Genomic DNA, 22,289 nt, shown 5'->3' with positions numbered 1-22,289 from the left:
CTATTAGAATAATAGAGTTGGAAGAAACTACATGGGCCATCTAGTCCAATCCCCTAACATACAGGAAAAGAACAACCAAGGCACCCATGGAAACTCGCTGGGACAGGACATATTATCACACTCTCAGAGGAAGGAAAAGTCCAACCACCTCTGAACATATCTTGTGACAGTTTTGCTTTAAGGTCTCCATAGGTCAGAAACAACTTGAGGGCACATCACAGCAACAAATTTCTTAAGGAAATTATAATTTATATTTACAATGTGATGTACAGAGCTCTACAAATATACAGACCATTTTGAAATTAAACATTATATGATACAAAGACAGCATTTTAAAAATAAATCGTGCATGAAAGACTGTAAAAGGTATAATTGGAAGCTGATTTCACATGCTTCATTTCCTGGTAACAAGAGAGAGAGAGAGAGAGAGAAGGGGGATGGAGTTTATCGTATTAAATGGCAGTATGGGAAGTAGAGAAAGACCTTTAGCCAAGGTTGAGCAATTTGGAGTGCCATTGACTCTAACAACACTCTTAAACATATGCTTAAGTCATTTTCACAGAAATCTGTGCAAAATTAAAACTTTCTTTGTTGGATTCTGCTACATTATTTATTGTTCTTTCCCTAAACATGAAACTTTAAAGAAATGCTTTGTATGTCTATAGCAAGTGATGACTGACAAAATGTGACTAATAGAAAGTTTTAGATGTCAAAAGGAGTGTCTCCTAAATTGTGATCACCCTTTGATACAATTTTCATATGCATTGCACCTTTTCAAGAATTCTTTGAAAACAATGTTAGAGATTTCTAAACTTCAACCAGGACATTCAGGGTTGATGCTGTGACCCAAGCTAGGGAGCCTAAGAACTGCTCCAGTTACTGAAGGGAACAATGCTATGGAAATTTAATGTCTGTGATTGGTGGATATTATGACATCTGTAGAATGACCAAGCTCCCCTCCATCTAAGTCTATTCAACTGGTATCATACTCTGTTTGAATTAAATTCTCACATTCTTCTCCAGCTTCCAGATCACATCCTTCAGCTCAGGAACTGTGACCCTAGAAGGTTTTCATGTAGGTACAGCTACAGTGGTCCAAACAAAGTGTCCTAATGAAATCAGCAATATAGAAGAATGGTCTCAAATGACATGCCATGTTAATCACAAGATACATTTTTTTCAACTAATTAGAAATTTAATTCAAAATAATATAAAATCAGTGTTTTATATGCTAGTAGTTTTATCTTTTGTTGTATTGTGTGTTCATTTTATGTGTTGTTCTAGGCACATTGTGCTATATATAAACCTTCAGGGAGATAGAGATGGGGTACCAAAATAAAGTCGTCATCATTATTATTATTATTATTATTATTATTATTATTATACATGCAAAACTACATTTCATATATCTAAATAATTGTGAAAGAAGGTACTCATAATCATTCTAAGAATATTTTGATTTTGTACTGTGAGTGTTTTTCATTTGTCTGTACATTATTTTACTTTGTACTAGCACAAATTAAAGTATAATAAAAGAAACCAGAACCTCATTTTCTAGAAATCAAATAACCTTTTAAATAGCTCACTATGACAATGACACATTTTGTCATTGACAATATCTGTTAAACTATGCTGATCTTTTCAAGATCATAAAAGGTTATGGAAATAACTGTTTTGGTGAAAACCAGTAATGAATGGGAATGGGAAAGGGAGCTTTGAGCATTAATTTCAATTAAAAAAACTGTACCCACAATGCTTTAATTCAAAGAAAAAACAAACTTTTTCTTTTTTTTCTTTTTAAACAGTTCTGATATCTTACCACCCATGGTTTGTCAGGTACCCAAATCTCCCACAAGTACTTCGGCATATCTCCAAAATTCAGTGCCTAAAAAGCAAGTAATATTTGAATAAAAAGATTTGTCACTTTTACTGCAGCTTTAGATAATCCCCACAATTTCTGAAAAAGCCCAGATTAAAAGCCAATGGAAATTTCTGAGCTGAGTTCATTTATGTAGTTTGTAAGCGAACATGAAATGTCCCTCCCAGCCAGAATGAACATCCTGTCATACATGTTAGCCTCTTTTAGAAGATGTTTACCCATTTTACTGCTCATAAGTGGGAGGTGGGGAAAATTATATAAAATAAGCGAATGTGCAGACAACGTATGCTCAAAGTCCTTTTGCCCCATTGTATGGAAAGTCCATGGTAGAGAGCAGAGACATACGCCTACATCTGTCAAAAGAAGAACGCACAGTAGTGGGTGGATAATGCTAATGATGAATCCAAATAAACATGAGGTTGAAGTGCTTAATGGATGTTAATTCTGTTTCTATTCATGCCTGAATGCCCATCCAGTGAAGAACAGAAGCTGGACATTTTTGGGTTTTTAACATTTTAAAAACAACACAACTCATTCATGACCTGATTACTGTGGATCCTACACTTGTGTTGTTCTAGTGATGTATGAAGTAAGGAAAGCAAATAAAAGTTTTCAATGGGGGGAGGGCATGGGTATATTGAGGTGGGAACATCCAGCATAGCTCATTCCTTGCACATGACCTCTTTATTCATAATCTTGTAAGAACTCATTTATTTTTTTGTAAAATAACCATAAATAGCCAACAACAAACAGCACATAAAATACACAAATATTATTCAATTTTCTGTATGCAGTGTGAGAGAATTATAACTAGGGAAATGTATTTTCTGTACTACAGGTATCTTCTTGAAGCTCTAATACCTAAACTCACCTAATACTTGAACATAATGGGTCTGGTCCTTTTCCATTTAAAGAACCTCAGGATTGATGGTTCAAAACCCACTGTGTTTTTATTTCTTTTTATTATTATTTCAAGTAATTTTATTGAATTTTTAGTGGAAAAGAAAAGAGAAAAGAAAAATGAAAAATGAAAAAGAGGGAGAAAGGGGTGGAATAATAGGGAGTAGGAAAGTTTAACGGGTAGGAAAGAGGAAGAAGCTAACTATGGTTAAAGGGGTATGGAGGTTTCCCTATTAATGGAGATTGGAGTGGAAGGGCTGCGGCGGGAAGGAAAGGTAAAAAAAAATGGGGCAAAAAGGAAAAAAAGAAAAAGAGAGAAAAAAGTTTATTGAAGAGAAAAAGAAAGGAAAAAGAAAAATTGTAAAAAAATATGTAAAAATAAAAAAAATGTGTTTTTATTTCTTGACTATGTTATAATAATGCGCAAAGAGACATCAGAGAAAAAGGATATGTTGTTCAATTTGACTATCATTTTTTAAAATCAATGATTTTATTTATTTTTAAAAATGTACAAATTTATTTATTTTTCTATTTATCTATTAAAGCTGTGATTAATGTGGAAGTATTAATAGCAGTCCATGATCTGTCATTAAATGCTGAAGAGAAATAGTGTCATATCGTTTCAGTCTCAGCTACGAACTACCAGCTAACATTCAACTCTTATAAATCAGAATAAAAACGAAAGAGATGGAAAAGTAAAAGATATCACCCAGTTGAAATCTGCTGATGATGATGATCTAAACGCTTGACTCAAAATGACATGTTTGGGGTGGGCAGAGCCAGTGTTTAAGTCTTGAAACTACCTCTTGTCATCCATTTCTACTATATCATGAATATTATTACCATTCCTTCCCCTGTCCCCGACAGTACCAAGGTTGCATCCTACTGATAACTCTCTCAAGCTTTGAAAATCCCCATGCAGCTCACATCTTTGTATCATGTGACTTTCTCTAGACTGGATGTCAGAATAGTAATTCCCAAATTTGCACAATATAACCAACATTCAAAATTCCCTTTGCTAATGGCCTATGGTCTTGTATTCCATTCCAACTCTTGTCGTATGCATGGGTTAATTGTCCAGATCAAGCTTTATTCTATGTTGCATACTACTAATTACATTTTCCGCTTTATGTATGTTAATAGTAGTAATAAGAGTATGACTTTTATCTCAGAGAACTTTCAAAAGTCCCTGCCAGATTGGAGAAAACTTAATTTAATTCAGTATTGTTTCCCTTACAGTACCTCCAGGAGGTTTACAAATAGCACATAAATACACCACTCTCTCATTTATTTGACATAGGGCAAATCTACACTGACCCTTTATCCTGAAAGATAAACCAATCAGTTCCATGGTGGCTGCATGACAGATAGATTTGATTTGGATAAATGCAGCCTTGAACTGCATTTTAGAAAGTTGTGGATTACTCTGAATTTGGGTCTATGCAAACAGTTGGGCCAGGTCTGATACAGAATCAGCCACAATTATTTACACAGCCACTCCATATTCCCTGGCCTAGGTGGCCCACAGACACAAGATAGCTCTCACCACCCCACTCCCATTCTCGTAGCAGCAGCCAGTGGGTGTGACATGGCTTTGCTTGTTACCTGGAGAGATGTCAACTAGGAGCCCTTCCACATAGCCATATATCCCAGAATATCAAGGCAGAAAATCCCACAATATTTGCTTTGAGCTGGGTTATCTGAGTCCACACTCAGATAATGTGGGATTTTCTGCCTTGAGATTCTGGGAAGGGGCCCTTAGATGCAAGAGTAATCACTCATGAGAGGAGAGGATGGGAAAAAGAGGGGGAAATTCCTCCTCCTGCTCCCCTCACTCACATTGCTTTGGCACCCCAATAGATGTTACTTCAGGTAACGAGCAATGGACACTGGCCACTGCTATGATGACAACAAGAGCGGGATAGTAAGAGTGGATAAGTGGCAGTGCTGAACCAGAATAAGTTCCCCTGGATAGTTAGGACTCCTTCCCACCCCCATAGCTGCCCTGGAGTCAGAGGTAAGGGCTCCCTCCCACTTACACGGAAGCCTAGGGACTGACTATACAAACCAACACTCTGGATTGGCCCTGAGATAAAGTAGAACTGCCCATAGTTAGTTTACTCCACTCCTCAAAAAAAGCTGACTTGACTCATCCTATTATCTGCCAGAAACGTCCCTAGTCAAGTTTAAACAGGGCCAGCATTTCTTATTTGATGTGTTAATATTCTTCCATTTCATAACAATATTTTAATCACCTTTCTGTCCTTTAGGGCCCCCAAGCTGACAATATACAAGAAAATATATAAGATCATGCCTTAAAACTTGCTAAGGAAGCCAGGTTTTTATGGGGTAGATTTTGCCCATTCTGAACAAATTAGCATTCAGCTCAGAGCTCACAAATTTTACATCAAACTATGTTGCCAACCCCCATGGAAAAAATGTGTATTTGGAAGTTCTTCTATCAGATACCTCCAGTATCTTATGCACATGTATAGCATTCTTTATTCTTGGCAGACGTACATCACAATTCTTTTACCTAAGAACTCATCTTGAAAGAATCTTCTGACTATTTATATTCATTGAAAACATTCTCTTCTGATATTGTGTCTGATGTTTTCCAGTACCTTGGAAGAATTACTTTGTTTGCCAATGGGTATCTTATTTCAAAGAGAAGCTTACCTCAAAACAACAGAAACCTGATATTTGATTCTTCAGTTCTTTTGAATCAAATCTCTAAGGGTATTAGCTTATGCAATTCCACAAAAAGATAACAAGTTGACCCACAAACATGTAAAGAACATTCTGCACTCTTAAGAAGATATTTACAGGTACCTTACAAATCTTAAAGCTTTGGTATTCAAGCTATGGAGGTAGGAGCTCTCCCCTCCCCAACTCAGTTAGTGTTATGCATCTATAATGAAGCAAAGATTCAGATTGCAAAACTCACCATATCTCTCTATGCAAATTAGATAGGCGTGCATGTGTGTTTGTGCCTATGCTTTAAGTAATAAGCTTATTCTGTGACCAATTACCATTTCTACTTACAGCTGAAGTGCATATTATAAAAGTAATGGCATGTGGAGTGAACATCAGATTTTATACTCTTAGTATTGTACATTTCTAGTTGTACAGTATTAATTCTAATGAACATTAAACAGAATGTTCTTAGAGGGTTTTGTTTGCTTCCTTCCTTGTCTTTCACCTTTTCCCCAGTGCAGGAGCCAAAGTAACTTATAATAAACTGGTTCTCCTTAAGTAATGCTCATAGCCCTCTAAGAATAGTGAGAATTTATTTATTTATTTATTTACTTCACTTGTTTACCACTTTTCTCACCCCAGCGGGGGACTCAAAGTGGTTTCCAAAATAATTATGGCAAAATTTAATGCCTCATATACAGAAACCTAACATAACAATAATAACAACAGTCAATTAAATCATAAAACACGACATCATTTAACATTAAAACATGGAATTAAAAACATATCATTATAAACATTAAAATCACACAATTGTACTGGATATTATTTATTTTCTTAAAGTTGCCCCGCTATCTAGTCAGACATCATAATAAGGAGAGATTTTTCAGTGCACCTTGGAATCTATGCTGTATCAGAGAAAATCCATTAATTTGAAGTTTTATTCCACATCCCGCTATGTATGAAGTCTAGACCTGTCATTCCTTGGGTGAATATTGGAGCACACTCATCATCTTTCTAAATGAAAATATCAGGTTATCAAAGTCTGAGAAAGGTTTAGCACAACAGATGGGTTTGAAATATGTACATGTGAAAAATCCAAATGGCCAACGTTTCACAGTTACAAGTCCAATGTTTTTTCACCAATCTTTGTGAACCAAAAAGAATGGTGATGTGCATCACAAAAGCCCCAAAGGTAATGCTTCCCCATCACTAGGCCCCAGAATCCAAATTACAAGTAAGAGGACGCATTAGAAGTCAAAATTAACCTCATCAGTTTATGAAATCTGTTGGCAGTTGTGCACCTTTTCCCACTAAGCAAATTGGGTCTTCGGACCATAATAAAGTTTGATTGAAGAGAAATCTCTAGAATATGTCACTCTCTCCAAATCTTTCAGTTGTAACAATCTATTTAGCAATCTAATCAATATCCCACCATTCTCTGCAAGATACAGTAGGTGATCCCATCATTGGAAGAACAAAATGGAAAGCAAAAGCCCCTACTTTGCCCAAAGCAACCAGTTGCTACTAATAATAACTATTCCAGAATGCCATAACTTAATTAACTGTTATTAAATTATATATATTTATACACACACACACACACCACACACACACACACATATATATAGGTGCCCCTACAGATTATATATTATATATATTATAGCAGTTTGGATCATGTGAAAATTCATTTGCGTGCTGAGCATTTGGATATCCATTCTAATAAAATAATCCTAGCTAACACTCAATTCGAATACTATGGAAAATACTGGTTTGCCATTTTCTTGAAATTATGAAAAAAAGACAAAAATCAACTCCTGGCCCTCTTCCTACAGGGAAGGGGGAAAGGGGCAGGAGATAAATTGAAGGACGAGGGACTGAAGAAACAATTCAATATCTAAAATTCCTTTCTCATCAGGGATCTAAAAGTCAACGGAATTGCAAATATTGTAAAGCCTGTTGCCTGCAAACTACAGTTTAGTTTGCCAATCTTTCCCTACCTTTGCTTATGTCTCATGCAGTGACTCCAGAAAGTGTTTCAAGACAAATACAGCTGAGCAATTCATTTCAACCAGCATTCTCCACCTGAGAGGGGATTGTGTAAGAATTCCTCACAGGATAACATTTAGGGGAGGAAGCAGGGATGGTAACATAAAATCAACAGATATATTGCAATCGAGCAGCAAGGGAGATAAGAGCAGGGAGCAGAGACGATTGCTCTCTTTCCTAATAAAATAAAAGCAGTTTGAACTGCCGACCTGCTCACAGTAATGGAAACAGTCTACTGTGTTGCTGGTTGCTAGGAGGGTCAGCAAGCGGCTCCCAGGCTGGCTGATGGTTTTTCAGCTGACTAATGCAATATATTTGAAATATTTTCTCTGCATTTAATTAATCGATATCCTTTAAAAGACATGAAAGAGCTTGCACTTTAAGTATTGAAACTGGTAAAATAATGAGTCCTAAAGATTACAGGGAAGGGAGGGAGAGGGGATTGGGGTTGGGATGGGGAGGCAAGGAGAAGACAGGAGGCAGATTCATCCCTTCTTGAAATGTGGTACACTCTGCATTTTAGTCATTGCCTTTTTCAGTAGGATGTCTACTTTTCAAAATGTATAAACCATATTGTTGCGCAGCTGGCTTAGGTGCAGCTGGCTGAGTGTCAGCTGCATTAAGGTTGTGGTGCAGCTTGCTGAGTGTCAGCTACATTAAGATCACTTCTGACCAAAAGGTCATGAATTCGAAGCCAGCCCGAGTCGAAGTGAGCTTCTGACCAATTGTGTAGCTTGTTGTCCACCTCTGCAACCCGAAAGACAGTTGCATCTGTCAAGTAGGAAAATTAGGTACCACCTATGTGTGGGGAGGCTAATTTAACTAATTTACGAGGCCATAAAAGTACTTCATCAGTGTTGCAGATGGACGATGAAAGCGACAGCTCCCCTGGCGGCCAGAAAAAGTTAAATAGCCTCTGACTGTCTGTCTATATATGTTGTGTGTCTTTGGCATTGAATGTTTGCCATATATGTGTACAATAAATAAATAAATAAATAAATGAAATTGGAATAACTCCATGCTTGAATCACTTAAATTTAAGTATATTCATAAGTGATCTAAGACTGGCTCCCTCTTAAGTGTTATATCAAGGCCAGCCTGTTTTTGCATTTACTGGTTTTGTTTCCAGTCTCTATGCCTTGATTATGTCTTCTATACTATTCTTATAAAAATACAGGGTGCATATCAGGAGTCGGGGAGTGAATTGTCCCAAGAGTCAAATTAAAACCATTTCGCACATTATATGTGCAGAGGGTAATTTGCTTTTGAGGGTGAAAGTATCCTGCAATGAGATTGAAATTTTACAGAGTATACTACCCAGTCTTGTCTCGCTGACTACTATATCTATATAATATACAGTTTTGTTATATTGAGCCTACATGTTTTGAACAAGATAACTACATTTAGCATACACCTATTTTGGTAGGTGTGCTAAAAGCATCCCCTTTTGTGCAAAAATTATAAATTAGGCATTTACTCTCAGTCAAGGGTCTGGTGGGTGTTTGTTTCAGTTGTTGTTGATTAAAGAGAGGGTTTTTTTTTTTAAAAAAAAAAAAAAAAAGAAGAATTATTATTACATTTTGAACAACCTAGATATTTTCCAGAAATCTAAACAATTTTTCATTATCTAAAATGATGCCATTGGACTCCAACTGCATACTGGCTGACTGAATATATTATGAGCCTCACAAACATTTGAAGAACTGTTTTACTGCAGGTGCAATAAAAGCATCTTATCTTTATGTTTGCTACACTGAATTAGTCATTATGTGTAGCCCAGCCTGCATGTAAAAAGTAGCATCGTGATATCTGTTCTATTTGTTCTATAATTTTTTAAGGGGAAAATGGGTGGCTGTGGGGTAGTGGGTAGGCACCATCCCTCTCCTTCGGGTTGTATCTTCTGGGAGTCTGAAGAACTGGAATGGTTGTGGAGACTGACCCCCAGGACCGCAGAAGTTAATCCCCACAGGAGGAGCCCCCAGTGGTGCAATGGGTTAAACACTTGTGCCAGCAGGACTGAAGACCGACAGGTCAGAGGTTCGAATCCGGGGAGAACGTATATGAGCTCCCTCTGTCAGTTCCAACTCCCCATCTGGGGACATGAGAGAAGCCTCCCACAAGGATGGTAAATTATCAAAACATCCAGGGGTCCCCTGGGCAACATCCTTGCAGACTGCCAATTCTTTCATACCAGAAATGACTTGCAGTTTCTCAAGTTACTCCTTACATGGAAAAAAGATCTCAACAGGGCTCTCACCTGGAAATATCTGGAACTAAGCTTAAGGTCTGGATCTTTCCAGATGTTTTATTAATCTGGAGAAAACTAGGAAATCCCAGTTTTCTCTGGATAATTTTGGTTTTTCCTCAGGCATCATTTGGATGCCTCGGGGAACTGTATTTTGGGCCTATCTGGAAAGGCCCCAAATCAGTCTATAGCTACTCTATATTACTTTTGCATGCATTCATCCATAAATGCTGCATACATTTCTGCATGAATCTGACTTTTTAAATCATTGCACATTTATAATAGTTTGTTTCATCAAATAAGATATTCAAGTGCAATTTTGTCCAAGCTGTTTTAAAAATGATTTCAATCAAAATGTTTTTGGGGATGCCCAGGAAGCACAAAATCCAGTCAACAGCTAGTTTCCAATACACACATTAGGCTGGAAGATGTACAAAGAGAAATTCCCTCAAGCATCCTATCACCATTTATCAGAATACTTTGCACTAGTGTCTGCATTTGATTTTTGGACAAAGATCCAGCATGTCTCTTGCATTGGTTTCTCTTGATCACAGCTGCCAACAGACTCCTATCACTGAAATCAAATTCTGCAGCAAACTAAAAAAAATGGAAAACCAGACCATGACTTAAAGAGGATTGCCCTAACCAGAACTGCTGTTTTGAATTAGAGAAGACTCATTGATTTCACTGCAGGACTATATGTGTAAATACCACTGGTACAAATAATTGAGACTATTGTACTTGGGACTAACAATATAATTTATACAACTGTGTCACCTGGAGATATTCAGCAGCTATTTACACTGAAAATCTCTATCCAACAGATTTTCTGGAAAAATATCTACAAAGCAGCACTGCTTTTTGTTAGAGTTTATAAAGGCTTGCTGTTCATTCTACATTGCTTTAGTCCCTATAAGATACAATAGACACCTGGAAAGAAAGATTTTACTCCCAAGACTATCTCACACCATGCTCCATACTCATACTGATTCATATTTACACAGATAGGCCCTAATAAAGGCATAATCCTATAGAACAATTCCAAAATTAATTATTATAAAAATTCAAATACTTGGATCCTATTATTATAGTGTAGAATAACATAAATTGGAGCTTCATTGGTGGGCTGTATCATATTCAATGTGATTTGAATCAAAGACAACCAATAATGACCAGAGTAGGAAAGGACAATGACAATGATAAATGGTTTACGGACTTGGACTTGGTGAACACTGAACACAAGATGTATTTTTAATTGCTGCTAGTTTATTGTCTGATTGTTTTAATCAGTTATAACTGTGATATTATGTGTTAAATTTGTGTATTGTATATTGCATTGTATGTTGTAATTGTTAGGCATCGAATTGTGCCTTTTGTAAGCCGCCCTGAGTCCCCCCTAGGGGGTTGAGAAGGGAGGGGTAGAAGCACCCCAAATAAATAAATAAATAAATAAATTTGCAAGGTGCACTCATATGCAATACTATCCCTACTTTGCAGAGTACTTGTACTTGCAGAAGAGGGAATAAATAACATTGATCAGCTTCTGTACAGCATCCATGCTTTTGACATAAAGTAGAGTCTCGCTTATCCAACATAAATGGGCTGGCAGAATGTTGGATAAGAAAAAATGTTGGATAATAAGGAGAGATTAAGGAAAAGCCTATTAAATGTCAAATTACATGATTTTACAAATGAAGCACCAAGACATCATGATTTAAAACAAATCCAGAGAAAAAGCAGTTCAATACATGGCAAAGTTATATAGTAAAGTTATATAGTTATATAAGTAAAGTTATAAACTTATATAGTAATTGCTTTGTGTGTGGATGAGCAACACCCCTCCCATCGACAGAACCAAAGACGACTTGATGCTGGGAAGAAAAATGGCCACAACTTGTTTATTGACTACAGGAACAAAGGGTTGGTTGCCAAGCATGGGTTCTGGATCATGATTGGTCAGCCTACATATCAGGGAGCCACCGGCACAATACTGGACTAATGTTACTCAGCACCCCTGGGGACCATTGGATGTTTTCCCCCTTCCACTGGGGGCGGGGGGACCAGATCCACAGCCCATGCTACACGCCACAAAAAGGGGGGTGGGAGCCCCCATTCTCCTTGCTGCCAAACCTGGTTGCCTGCAACCAACAAACCTCCTGACCAGTGCCTAAAGCCCTCAGGCTCCCGAAGTCCAGCACCACCACAAGTTCCATGCAAGTTTTCCCCAATGAATTAGGAGCCCAAAGTTCTGAGTTCCTAAGCCTTCCATTCGTCCATCGCTTGGTCCATCTCCTGGGTGCCTCCCTGCCGAGCCTTCTCCTTAGTAGCCAGTCACCTGAAGAATTCCCTGCATCCAGCATGAAACCAAAACATCACAATGTATTGAAACAACTGTGGATCTGGGAGGGAGGCAGATTGTGTTGGATAATACATAACGTTGGATGAGTGAAGGTTGGATATGTGAGACTCTACTGTGTGTGTATGCAACAAAAGGTATCAGTCGTGAAGATTTTCAGCTGCTGGGTATTATTTGCAAATAAAAATACCTCTTCACATGCTCCAAAAATGGGACATCAAATCTAGAGTATGAAAGTATGGAAACAAAGTCTGGCAAACACAGTCCCCTTTTTCATTCCTTAGCAGGGTTGGAGCCAATTTTCTAGCCTTGAGACAAGCCCAGTATTTGGACTGCGAAAACATCATGCATGAATGAATAAAATCTGAAATAGTTGTAAGTTTTCTCCTGGTTTTGAAAAATATGTATTCAAAAATCATACAATGGAATATGATCCATGCCCTCCTATAAGCCAATACTGGAACAATTCACAGGCACATGCATGCATACAGACTACATAGATGATATTTAACACTGGATAACTTTGTGATAAATACAAAAAAAATATCCTCAGCTTGTTGGAGAGGTTGCAAGGAATAGTGCATACATATGTTTCTTCTTTCCATCAAGCAATCTGAAACACCATTTGCTTGATGTCAGACTTCTCATCAAAAATGTCCAAGTAAAATTGTTTTTTTATTTCTTCTTATGGCCTTCTGATTTTGTTCTTGCATAGAAGAAATAAAAATTTTCTTTCATATAATTCTGTTGCTTTTTGTAATGGTATGAATATGGAGTGAAAAAAAAGTAAGAAAAACATTTCTCCAAGAAGTTGAATATATACGGTGCAGTCCATGGTAGCTTTAGAGGAAGTGACTCATCAATTAACAGCAGCTAATGAAGACAATTAACACGGACATGTTGGAGGCAACATGGTTTCCCATCATCACATTTGTTTGGAAAAAAAGATCTCCTTATGTTTCTCAATCTGAACACATGATATACTAGAAGAATTTGTCTTATGAAGAAAATTGTCACTCTCGGAAATTTTGAACTTTTTTTCCTATGACTTATTTGTTAAAATTAAAAGTGTCAGGAATTCTGTACCAGAAGATTTCATATCACTCAACAGACTACAAATACCCCAACAGAGCAAAATATCACCATGGTAGGGTTTGTGTGTGTTTGTGTGTGTGTGTGTGTGTGTGAGAGAGAGAGAGAGAGAGAGAGAGAGAGGAGCAACTTGAGAAACTGCAAGTTGCTTCTGGTGTGAGATAACTGGTCGTCTGCAAGGACATTGCCCAGTGGACATCTGGATGTTTTACCATCCTGTGGGAGGCTTCTCTCATGTTCCCACATGGGAAGTTGGAGCTGACAGACAGGAGCTCACCCTGCTCCCCCAGATTTGAACCGCCAACCTTTTTGTCAGCAGTCAGCCGTCCTGCCAGCACAAGGGTTTAACCCATTGTGCCACCAAGGGCTCCTATCATGGTAGATGAAGTGGCTGCAGAGTGTTACAATGTGGAGTGTGAAAGGGTCCAAGTTCTAGAAATACCAGGGAGAATCATGACAAATCAGGGAATCACGGCCTTATTGAGTAATGCAACATACTAATGCATACTTCCTTGTCATTTTGGCTTGTAGTGGATTATTTATTTATTTATTTGTTGCTTTCCTCTCTTAAATGAGACACAAAGCATCTCACAACATTAAAAAATACGATTTAAAACCTACAACATATAAATATTAATATAGAATTAAACATGGAACAAAGTCAGTAACCCAGAAATGTTTGGCATGTGGGCTTTCTTCCCTATAATTCTAGTAGATGTATGGGTTTCATCAGAGCGAAATGCACATTGCTGTGAAGGGACAATAGTTAGAACACTTTCCATAAAATTCTAATTTAGGATGGATTGTGTAACTCTGGTTAAATCATCATTATAATATTTATTCTTCAATATAAATATATTTAGTCAGCAAATAATCACCAAAGCCATATATATATCTCCAATTCAGTATGTCTGTATATATGGACACCCAATATATCACATGTGTAGATACACACACTAACAAAACTCTTAATTAATGAAACAACACTGTTAAGGTTTATCACATTTCCTCTGCTCTAATACTGCCTATTTTTCCTTCCTAATGCTCTTTCCACCACCTTGCCTTTGTTTCTCCAATGGTTAAGAACTTGAAAGCAACTGATAAGTGAAAATGGATGCTACCGAGATAAAACATATTTTAACACATATTACAAAAATCACTAAAATGGAAGAAGTCAGTAATTAAATATATAGTTATATGCCCAATTGTGTATGTGTGTGTATGTATATGTATATGTGTGTGTATATATATATAGATAGATAGATAGATTATTGATAGATAGATAGATAGATAGATGATAGATAGATGATAGATAGATCCTAATAGCTGCTTTACAGCATGCACCTCACAACTCCCTCTAATTGCAGCCTAATAATCAACAAAAAAATATTTTGCTATTTATAGTATCCGTTACTTTTTTTCACCAACAGAGAAATACTCCAATTTCCCTACATACAAAGATAAAACAGGATTCTATACAAGTCACTATAAGAAATTTGTCAGCTTAGCTGAATTCCAGAGTGATGTACCTAATGTCCTAGCAACTAGAAGTTGCAAGATGATGCACAGTTCCTGCCAAACACTCGCAAGTACCTGTGCTTCTTTTCAGCCCCCAATGATTAGCTTCCAATTAGGTTTTAAGATAAAAAAATCTGTCAATGCTTTTCTTTACTTTACTGCTGGAAAAGTTCAGCCATCAGGCATGTCCATCTGTCACCTTTTGCTAGCACACAATCTCTTCTCAAATTCTTTTAAAAATGGAATAAATGGAAGACACTGAGAGGGCCTAAGTAATACTGGTATTCTGTCAACATAAACAACATAAAAGTCTAGTCAGTGTCATTTCCAACCAAATTTTGACAGTTCCAATTAAGAGGGAGATAGATCTTAGAAGTCCCAGTCTCACCTTCCACTGCTTATTCCTGAAACCTACAAACAGAACTGGAATTTGCTCATCGAATGCTTTTTGAATAGAACTTGCTCACAGGTGTGCCACAATGCCAAGAACGGATACATCTCAATAGCCTGTTGTGATAAAAGAATATGTTTGGCATGAAAAGGATATTTTGTCACATATCTGAGAGAAAAATACATTTTAGTAACTTAGCTGAATGGATGATCCTGAAATTATTTTGCACTACAGTAGCATGGGCGTTCTAGTTAACTGGGATAAAATCAAAACCCAAGAGGTAAAGTTGAGAGAGCAAATGTCTCTAAGCCAGCCTTAAGAAAGTGGTGAGATTACTTAGGTAGCACCTAGGCATCTACACTGTAGAATGAATGTGGTTTTGCCCCACAGACTACCTCAAGCATATGGGGCCAGATTCAGCAGCAATAATTCATCGAAATAGTGAAAACCTGCTCACGGACCTCTATACCGAGAGGCTGCAGAACCAACTACCTTCAGGGCATTTCTCCTGAAACAGCTGCCTTGTTGGAAAACTATTACAGGCTCCACAACGAAGATCCATTTAGTGAGCAAACCCTTCAGGCAGGACAGAGCATTGTGTCCTCCATCTCTGAAGCCAAGAAAGAACAGTGGATAAAGCTGATAACAGAAGTCAACATGGGCAGGAGTGGCCAGAAGGCATGGAGGCTGCTAAGATGGTTGAGCAATGACCCCTCACAAACTAATACCCATGCCAACATAAAGGCAGATCAGATAGCACACCAACTCTTGAAGAATGGGAAACCCAATCTTGCCACCAAAGTAGGAAAGAAACCAATAGCCAGACAACCAGAGATTGAGAACAGCAACCTTCATAAACCTTTTACATCTACTGAATTGGACATGGATCTCAATAAATGTAAAAAGGCAAAACAGCTGGCCTGGATGATCTACAGATGGAACAAATCAAGAACTTTGATCTAAAAGCAAGGTGCTGGCTGCTGAAGCTGATGAACAACTGCACTGTATCCTGTCAGATCCCCAAAATCTGGAGGAAAGCAAGAGTCATCGCCATCTTGAAACCAGGCAAAGACTGTAATGATCCAAAAAGCTGTAGACCAATCTCGCTGTTGTGCCACCTTTACAAAGTTCTGGAGAGACTTATTTTGCATAGAATTATGGAAAAAATAGACCCATGTCTGAGTCCACAGCAAGCTGGCTTCAGGAAAGGCAAAAGCTGCACATTGCAAGTGCTGAACCTGACTCAGCACATAGAAGATGGCTTTGAAAGGCAGCAGATCACAGGAGCTGTCTTCATAGACCTGTCAGCGGCTTATGGTACTGTAGACCAACACCTCCTGCTGAGAAAAATGTATAATATCACAAAGGACTACCAACTCACCCGCTTCATAGGTGCTACAAAAACAGGAGCTTTTTTGTTGAGTTCCAGGGCCAGAGATGGCGGAAACAGAAGAACGGCCTGCCTCAGGGGAGCGTGTTGCTCCATCCATGTTCAACATTTACACAAATGACCAGCCACTGCCAGAAGGGACAGAGAGTTTCATCTATGCTGATGATTGTGCCATTACACCTCAAGCAGATAGTTGAACAGAAGCTCTCCGAAGCTCTAAGTGCTCTTACTGCCTATTACAGGGAAAACCAGCTGATCCCTAATCCGTCTAAAACACAGACATGTGCTTTTCACCTCAAGAACAGACAAGCATCCCGAGCTCTGAGGATTACCTGGGAAGAAATCCCACTGGAGCATTGCAGCACACCCAAATATATGGGAGTCACTCTGGACCGTGCCCTGACCTGCAAAAAGCACTGCCTGAGTATCAAGCAAAAAGTGGGCGCTAGAAATAATATAATACGAAAGCTGACTGGCACAACCTGGGGATCACAACCACACACAGTGAAGACATCTGCCCTTGCGCTATGCTACTCTGCTGCTGAGTATGGATGCCAGTGTGGAACACATCTCACCACACTAAAACAGTAGATGTGGCTCTTAATGAAACATGCTGCATCATCACGGGGTGTCTGAGCCCTACACCACTGGAGAAATTACACTGTTTAGCCAGTATTGCACCACCTGACATCTGCTGGGAAGTAGCAACCAATAGTGAAAGAATCAAGGCAGTGACATCTCCAGCTCATCCCCTGTTTGGATATCAGCCAGCATGTCATCGACTTAAATCAAGAAATAGATTTCTAAGATCTACAGCAATGGTTCTCAACCTGGGGTCCCCAGATGTTTTTGGCCTACAACTCCCAGAAATCCCAGCCAGTTTACTAGCTGTTAGAATTTCTGGGAGTTGAAGGCCAAAAACATCTGGGGACACTAGGTTGAGAACCACTGATCTACAGAGACACTTGCTGGAACACGTCAGCAAGCGAGAGTCCAAAAGTGGCAGGCTCAACCCCAGAACCTCAATCAATGGCTGATACCAAATGGGAGACTTCCCGCTGGGCACACAGAAAACTGGGTAACTTGGAAGGCGCTGAACAGACTGCGCTCTGGCACCACAAGATGCAGAGCCAACCTTAAAAAATGGGGCTACAAAGTGGAATCCATGACATGCGACTGTGGAGAAGAGCAAACTGCAGACCACCTGCTGCAATGCAACCTGAGCCCTGCCACATGCACAATGGAGGACCTTCTTGCAGCAACACCAGAGGCACTCCAAGTGGCCAGCTACTGGTCAAAGGACATTTAATCAACTACCAAGCTTACAAACTTTGTGTTTTGTTTGTTTGTTTGTTTGTTAAAAAATTCAATGCAACTGTCTGGTCTGCCCCTGACATGATAAATAAATAAATAATCATCATTATCTTTATTTATACCCCGCCACCATCTCCCCCATGGGGACTCAGGCGGCTTACATGAGGCCAAGCTGAAATAACAAATTACAGCAGAGTAAAACCAAAAACACAAGCAACAAACAACAGCATCTTAATTACATAATAATAAAAGAAAAAAAAACATATAAATACATTAGCAATATAAAATTACAATCACAGTGACCATGGGTGGGCCATCACTGATCTAGCCGTCATCACGCACTGAACTGGCTGACTCCCATAAAAAAAAGTAATGACAGTGATATGGGTGCAGAGGGGTGGAACCGGCATGCCGTCACCACCATCCTAGCAACATGGGAAGCTTCCCATGGTGCCCAATCTATGGGGGGAAGCCACACGCACTCTATGCTTCCATCCTGGTGATCTGGGCAATGACAGGTGTGGGGTGCCGGATTCCCCAAGCCTCGCAGCGAAGTGGACTGCCACATCCTTCAGCTGCAGGCCACCTGATCAGGTGGTTTATCTGCTATGGCTAAATACTATGGAATCCTGGGAGTAGTCGTTTTGTTAGGCAGCAGCACTCTTTAGTGGAGAAGGCTAAAATCCTTGATATTCTACAGTGTAGATGCTAATTTTAGACTCTGTGCAATGTACTATCTTCTATCAACACACAAACATTTCAAACTTCATAGGCAGACAAGACTAGCAGAATTCTCTGGACAGAAGGGTTTTGAGGAAAAGGTATGGCAGAATGAGGAAGGAAAGCATTTGCAATTGTAGAAGTTGGGGGAAAGAACCATGAAACTTCTCCCTGATTATGTTGCTTAATAAAATTAGGATAGCCCTCATCGACGAAGTTCCATTTAAAGGAGCTGTATTGGTTACAGACTGTCCTAGTCAATAATTCATATGCTTTCCCTTTCTGGTAAATCTCCTTGGATTCTTCTCTGATCTTTTCTAAATGCCAGACATTCCACCCTAACCCTTGTAATGAGAGTAATGCCTGAATAGAAGGCAAAGGAAAGGATTGTACTTCAGTTTTATAGGCTTCATATTTAATAACGCAGTCAATAAAGCTGGCCCACTTAATCAGTCAAATGCTTCTCCACAGTGGACAGTAAAGTGCCTCAGGTCAGCTGTGTGGACCCCATTAAACTAGATTTACCCATTATTTTTGACCCTGTGAAGCAGATGGAGAGGACAGTTAACACCCTCCAGACTCTGCTTTCTCATAAATATCAACTGACAGAGGAGTATTATTTGCAAGACTAAATTAAAGACAGGCCCCGTTGTATTTTCTGAACTCTCTCTTTCTGCTCTGCCAATACACTTTCCCATCTGCAGTATCCTGCAAAGCAACAGTGCAGATGGCATAACCATACTTTGACATACACCTTGGGGTTACTAAAAGATTATTTATTACAGTTATTAAGAGATAATTGCTTCTGTGAGAGAAGGTATAAGAAATTCCAAGGAAACTAAGAGCAGATATGGGTTTTTACAATCAGTACTCAAAACTGAAGGGTAGGGTATTCTGCTTGAAGGGACTCCCAAGATGCAACTTTCAAATGAGTTATAACTGAAATATTCATGTAGAATACATAGACCTTGACACAGTTGCGTGTTTGCATTCAGTGCAAAAAAGGATCACCACCTCACAGGCAGGTCCATTATCAAAGACTGCCTCAGTTTACATTCTAAGAAGAAGCAGTTGTTGGCACAGCAGAGATGAATAATAAAAATTAGCTTTTGTTGTATACCTCAGCTGGAGGAGTCAACATCAATCAAATGTTGTGAATTGCATGAAGGGGACACACATACACTTTTATCAAATCTTCATGTCATTCTCTTCTCACTCTCTCCTACACATTCATAATAAAACACTGATACTCACACCCATAGTATGATTTTTTTTTTTTAAAAAAAAAAGAAAATAGACCACAGTCCAATAAGACTGGCCAACACACATTTTGGTGCCTCAAATGTTAGATTTGTTTATTTGATCTGATGATTCCAAAAATGGCACAATTTTCCCCCTATCAGCTCTAGTTTTTGAAATGCAAAATATATGCCATACATCAATCCCCATCTTCTCCCCCATAGAAAATAGTTATAACCATAGAAACTGGAGCTGATGCAGTCTAGCCAATTAAATTTTCAGAATCAGTACTCCAGATAACCCCAGAAACAGATCTAAAAACTAAGACACCAAGATTTTTTTTTTGGTGTGCGATGTACTCTCAGGGCTCATTCAGACAGGGCCTTTATTGTGGGAACCCCCCCCCCCCCACAATAAAGGAAGGGCTGTCCAGACAATGTTTTGGACAGTCCCACATTAATTCTCTACAAGCCAGGAAAACCCTGGTTTGTAGCAAATTAATTTGATAGTGCATTTATTCCATGCCTTCTTGGATGGCACAGGATAAATACACTATTTCTGGTTCCCGGTAAACTGTGGGAATACCCACCCCCTCCCCTCAAGCCCCTAGATCCCTTAGAAAACTAAGAAAAAACTTATGTGCTTTCCATTAGAAGCTCCAGTGAGCTCTCCCGGCATGTAGAAGTGATGATCTGGGAGAGCGGCGGGGAAATCATTTCTATGTCCTGAGAGAGAGCTTACCAGGGCTTCTAATGGAGAGCACGTAAGTTTTTCTTAGTTTTCTAAGGATTCTGGGGGCTTGGGGGGAAGGGGATAGGGCCTCCACATGTTCTCTCAGGCTAGTCCCACGAGGGACAACCCACCCCAGAAAGCACACACTTTCTGTGGTGGGTATGGACAGGTCCTCATTGAATTTTTTCTTCCCTGCTAGTAACTTTCATGAATTTCTTTGGGAGGTTGCCCCACTGCACCTAGGACTTCAGCAGATAATGCTGCAATTACCGCAATCTTCTAAGAATACCTCCACACACCTAAAAATGGAACCCAACCATAGGTCACAGAAGTTGCCCAACACCATATTTCCTCCTTCTAGGAGCTCATTCAGGCTGACTAACACTCATTGCAACCCATTGTTTTACCAGCACAGAACAGTGTCCTTCCCAGGCATCCATTTCCTCAAACCTGCCCACATTCTTTCCTTAGCACACCACATGAGAGGCGGAACCACAAAATGTCCACAAAATTTCAAACCGAACAATGCCAATTATTTAAATTTCCCTCCAAACCTGGAGGCCAATTGGCAATAACGACAGATAGTGTGTCCTAGCCAATCAGCCTGCAGATCTTAGCCTGCCACAACCTGAACCAATCAACAGGGCAGTAAAGTTCTTTGTTTCAAATTGCTGGATATTTCAAGCTGCAAGTAATGTACATTAATGTGCTCATGTAATAAGGTGTCATGAATTTTGTCCTCTTGTGTTTATGCTCATACCAAAGGGGGGGGGGAGGGGAGTGACTACTGAAGAAAGACTGAAAAATATCTGCAGACTAAAGCATGTCAGGATTTTAGAAAATAAAATACTATTTCTTTTAGCATCTTCCTCTCCCCCTCTCCATTTCAAGAAATGCTTCCCAGTTTTTACCCTCCCCCTCCTCCTCCCCCTCCTCCTCCCCCTTCAACATTTCATGAGATGCTTCCCAGCTTTTCCTCCTTAGGTTTGGTGGGCCAGAGTCCAGATCTGACAAAAGTGTGATCTGGTCCATAAAAGCTTACGGCAGAATAAATCTGTTAGATTTTTAATTGCTGGAAGACTTGTTGTTTGCATAATGTTTGCAAATCACTTCTCTGGTTTTGACAATTATTCCCTTAATGCTAAGGGAAAGAAAGACACTGTGAAGCAAGAATAATTTGTTTTTCACCATTTCAAATAGTTAAGCCACCTTTCAATTTTGAATTGGTCACAAAAGAGATAAATGAAGTACAAAAAATTAAAATTAAAATAAAAGCCAGCTGGCTTTGTTATCACACACTAATATGTATGTTTATCAGCTTTTGATGCCTATCTGTTACTTTAGGAATCTAATTCAACTAGCAATGACATTTTTTTAAAATGGTATCAACATTTGCTCTGATGCCTTTGAATTAGCATAGTATACATTGTTAAAATGCCATCAAACACCATAGCAGACTCTTCGGTCTTGACAATCTCTCCACAAGAAGACAAAATGAAATATATTCTTTAGAAAATGTTCTGCCTGTCTGCCATTAGCACAGGGGACTGCAAAGGTCGCAATCATAGGGACAGTTCTGACTTCCAGCTAATAATACATATGTTTAAAGGACTTTGTATCTTTGTAATTTGTGTGGGATTGGCAGCTTTTTCCCTTCTGTGCTGCTCAAAAACATGTAGTTTTGGTGCAAAATGAAAAGAGAACGCCTTTGCAGGGGAGCACAAAATTCAGAAGTCTTCAGCAAACTTCTATTTTTACATTCTTTTT

At 38.9% G+C, this 22,289-nt stretch overlaps 1 protein-coding gene across 9 annotated transcripts in view; it reads right to left on the bottom strand.

Moving 5' to 3' along the window:
• The window catches only part of PCDH9 (protocadherin 9), a 913,990-nt gene that overhangs the window by 481,067 nt on the left and 410,634 nt on the right, over positions 1-22,289 (bottom strand). For 5 of the 9 annotated variants that reach the window (XM_060769388.2, XM_060769392.2, XM_060769389.2 and 2 more), the window contains one exon: positions 1,820-1,885. The exons of the other annotated variants lie outside the window; for them this stretch is intronic. In XM_060769388.2, the coding sequence (XP_060625371.2) occupies positions 1,820-1,885 (66 nt within the window). The remainder of the gene's footprint in view (positions 1-1,819; positions 1,886-22,289) is intronic. 9 annotated transcript variants of the gene reach the window in all.

Source organism: Anolis sagrei, chromosome 3, assembly GCF_037176765.1.
Source record: "Anolis sagrei isolate rAnoSag1 chromosome 3, rAnoSag1.mat, whole genome shotgun sequence".
In the NCBI taxonomy this organism is placed as follows: Eukaryota; Metazoa; Chordata; class Lepidosauria; order Squamata; family Dactyloidae; genus Anolis; species Anolis sagrei.
This window is presented reverse-complemented; position numbering and strand designations above follow the sequence as displayed.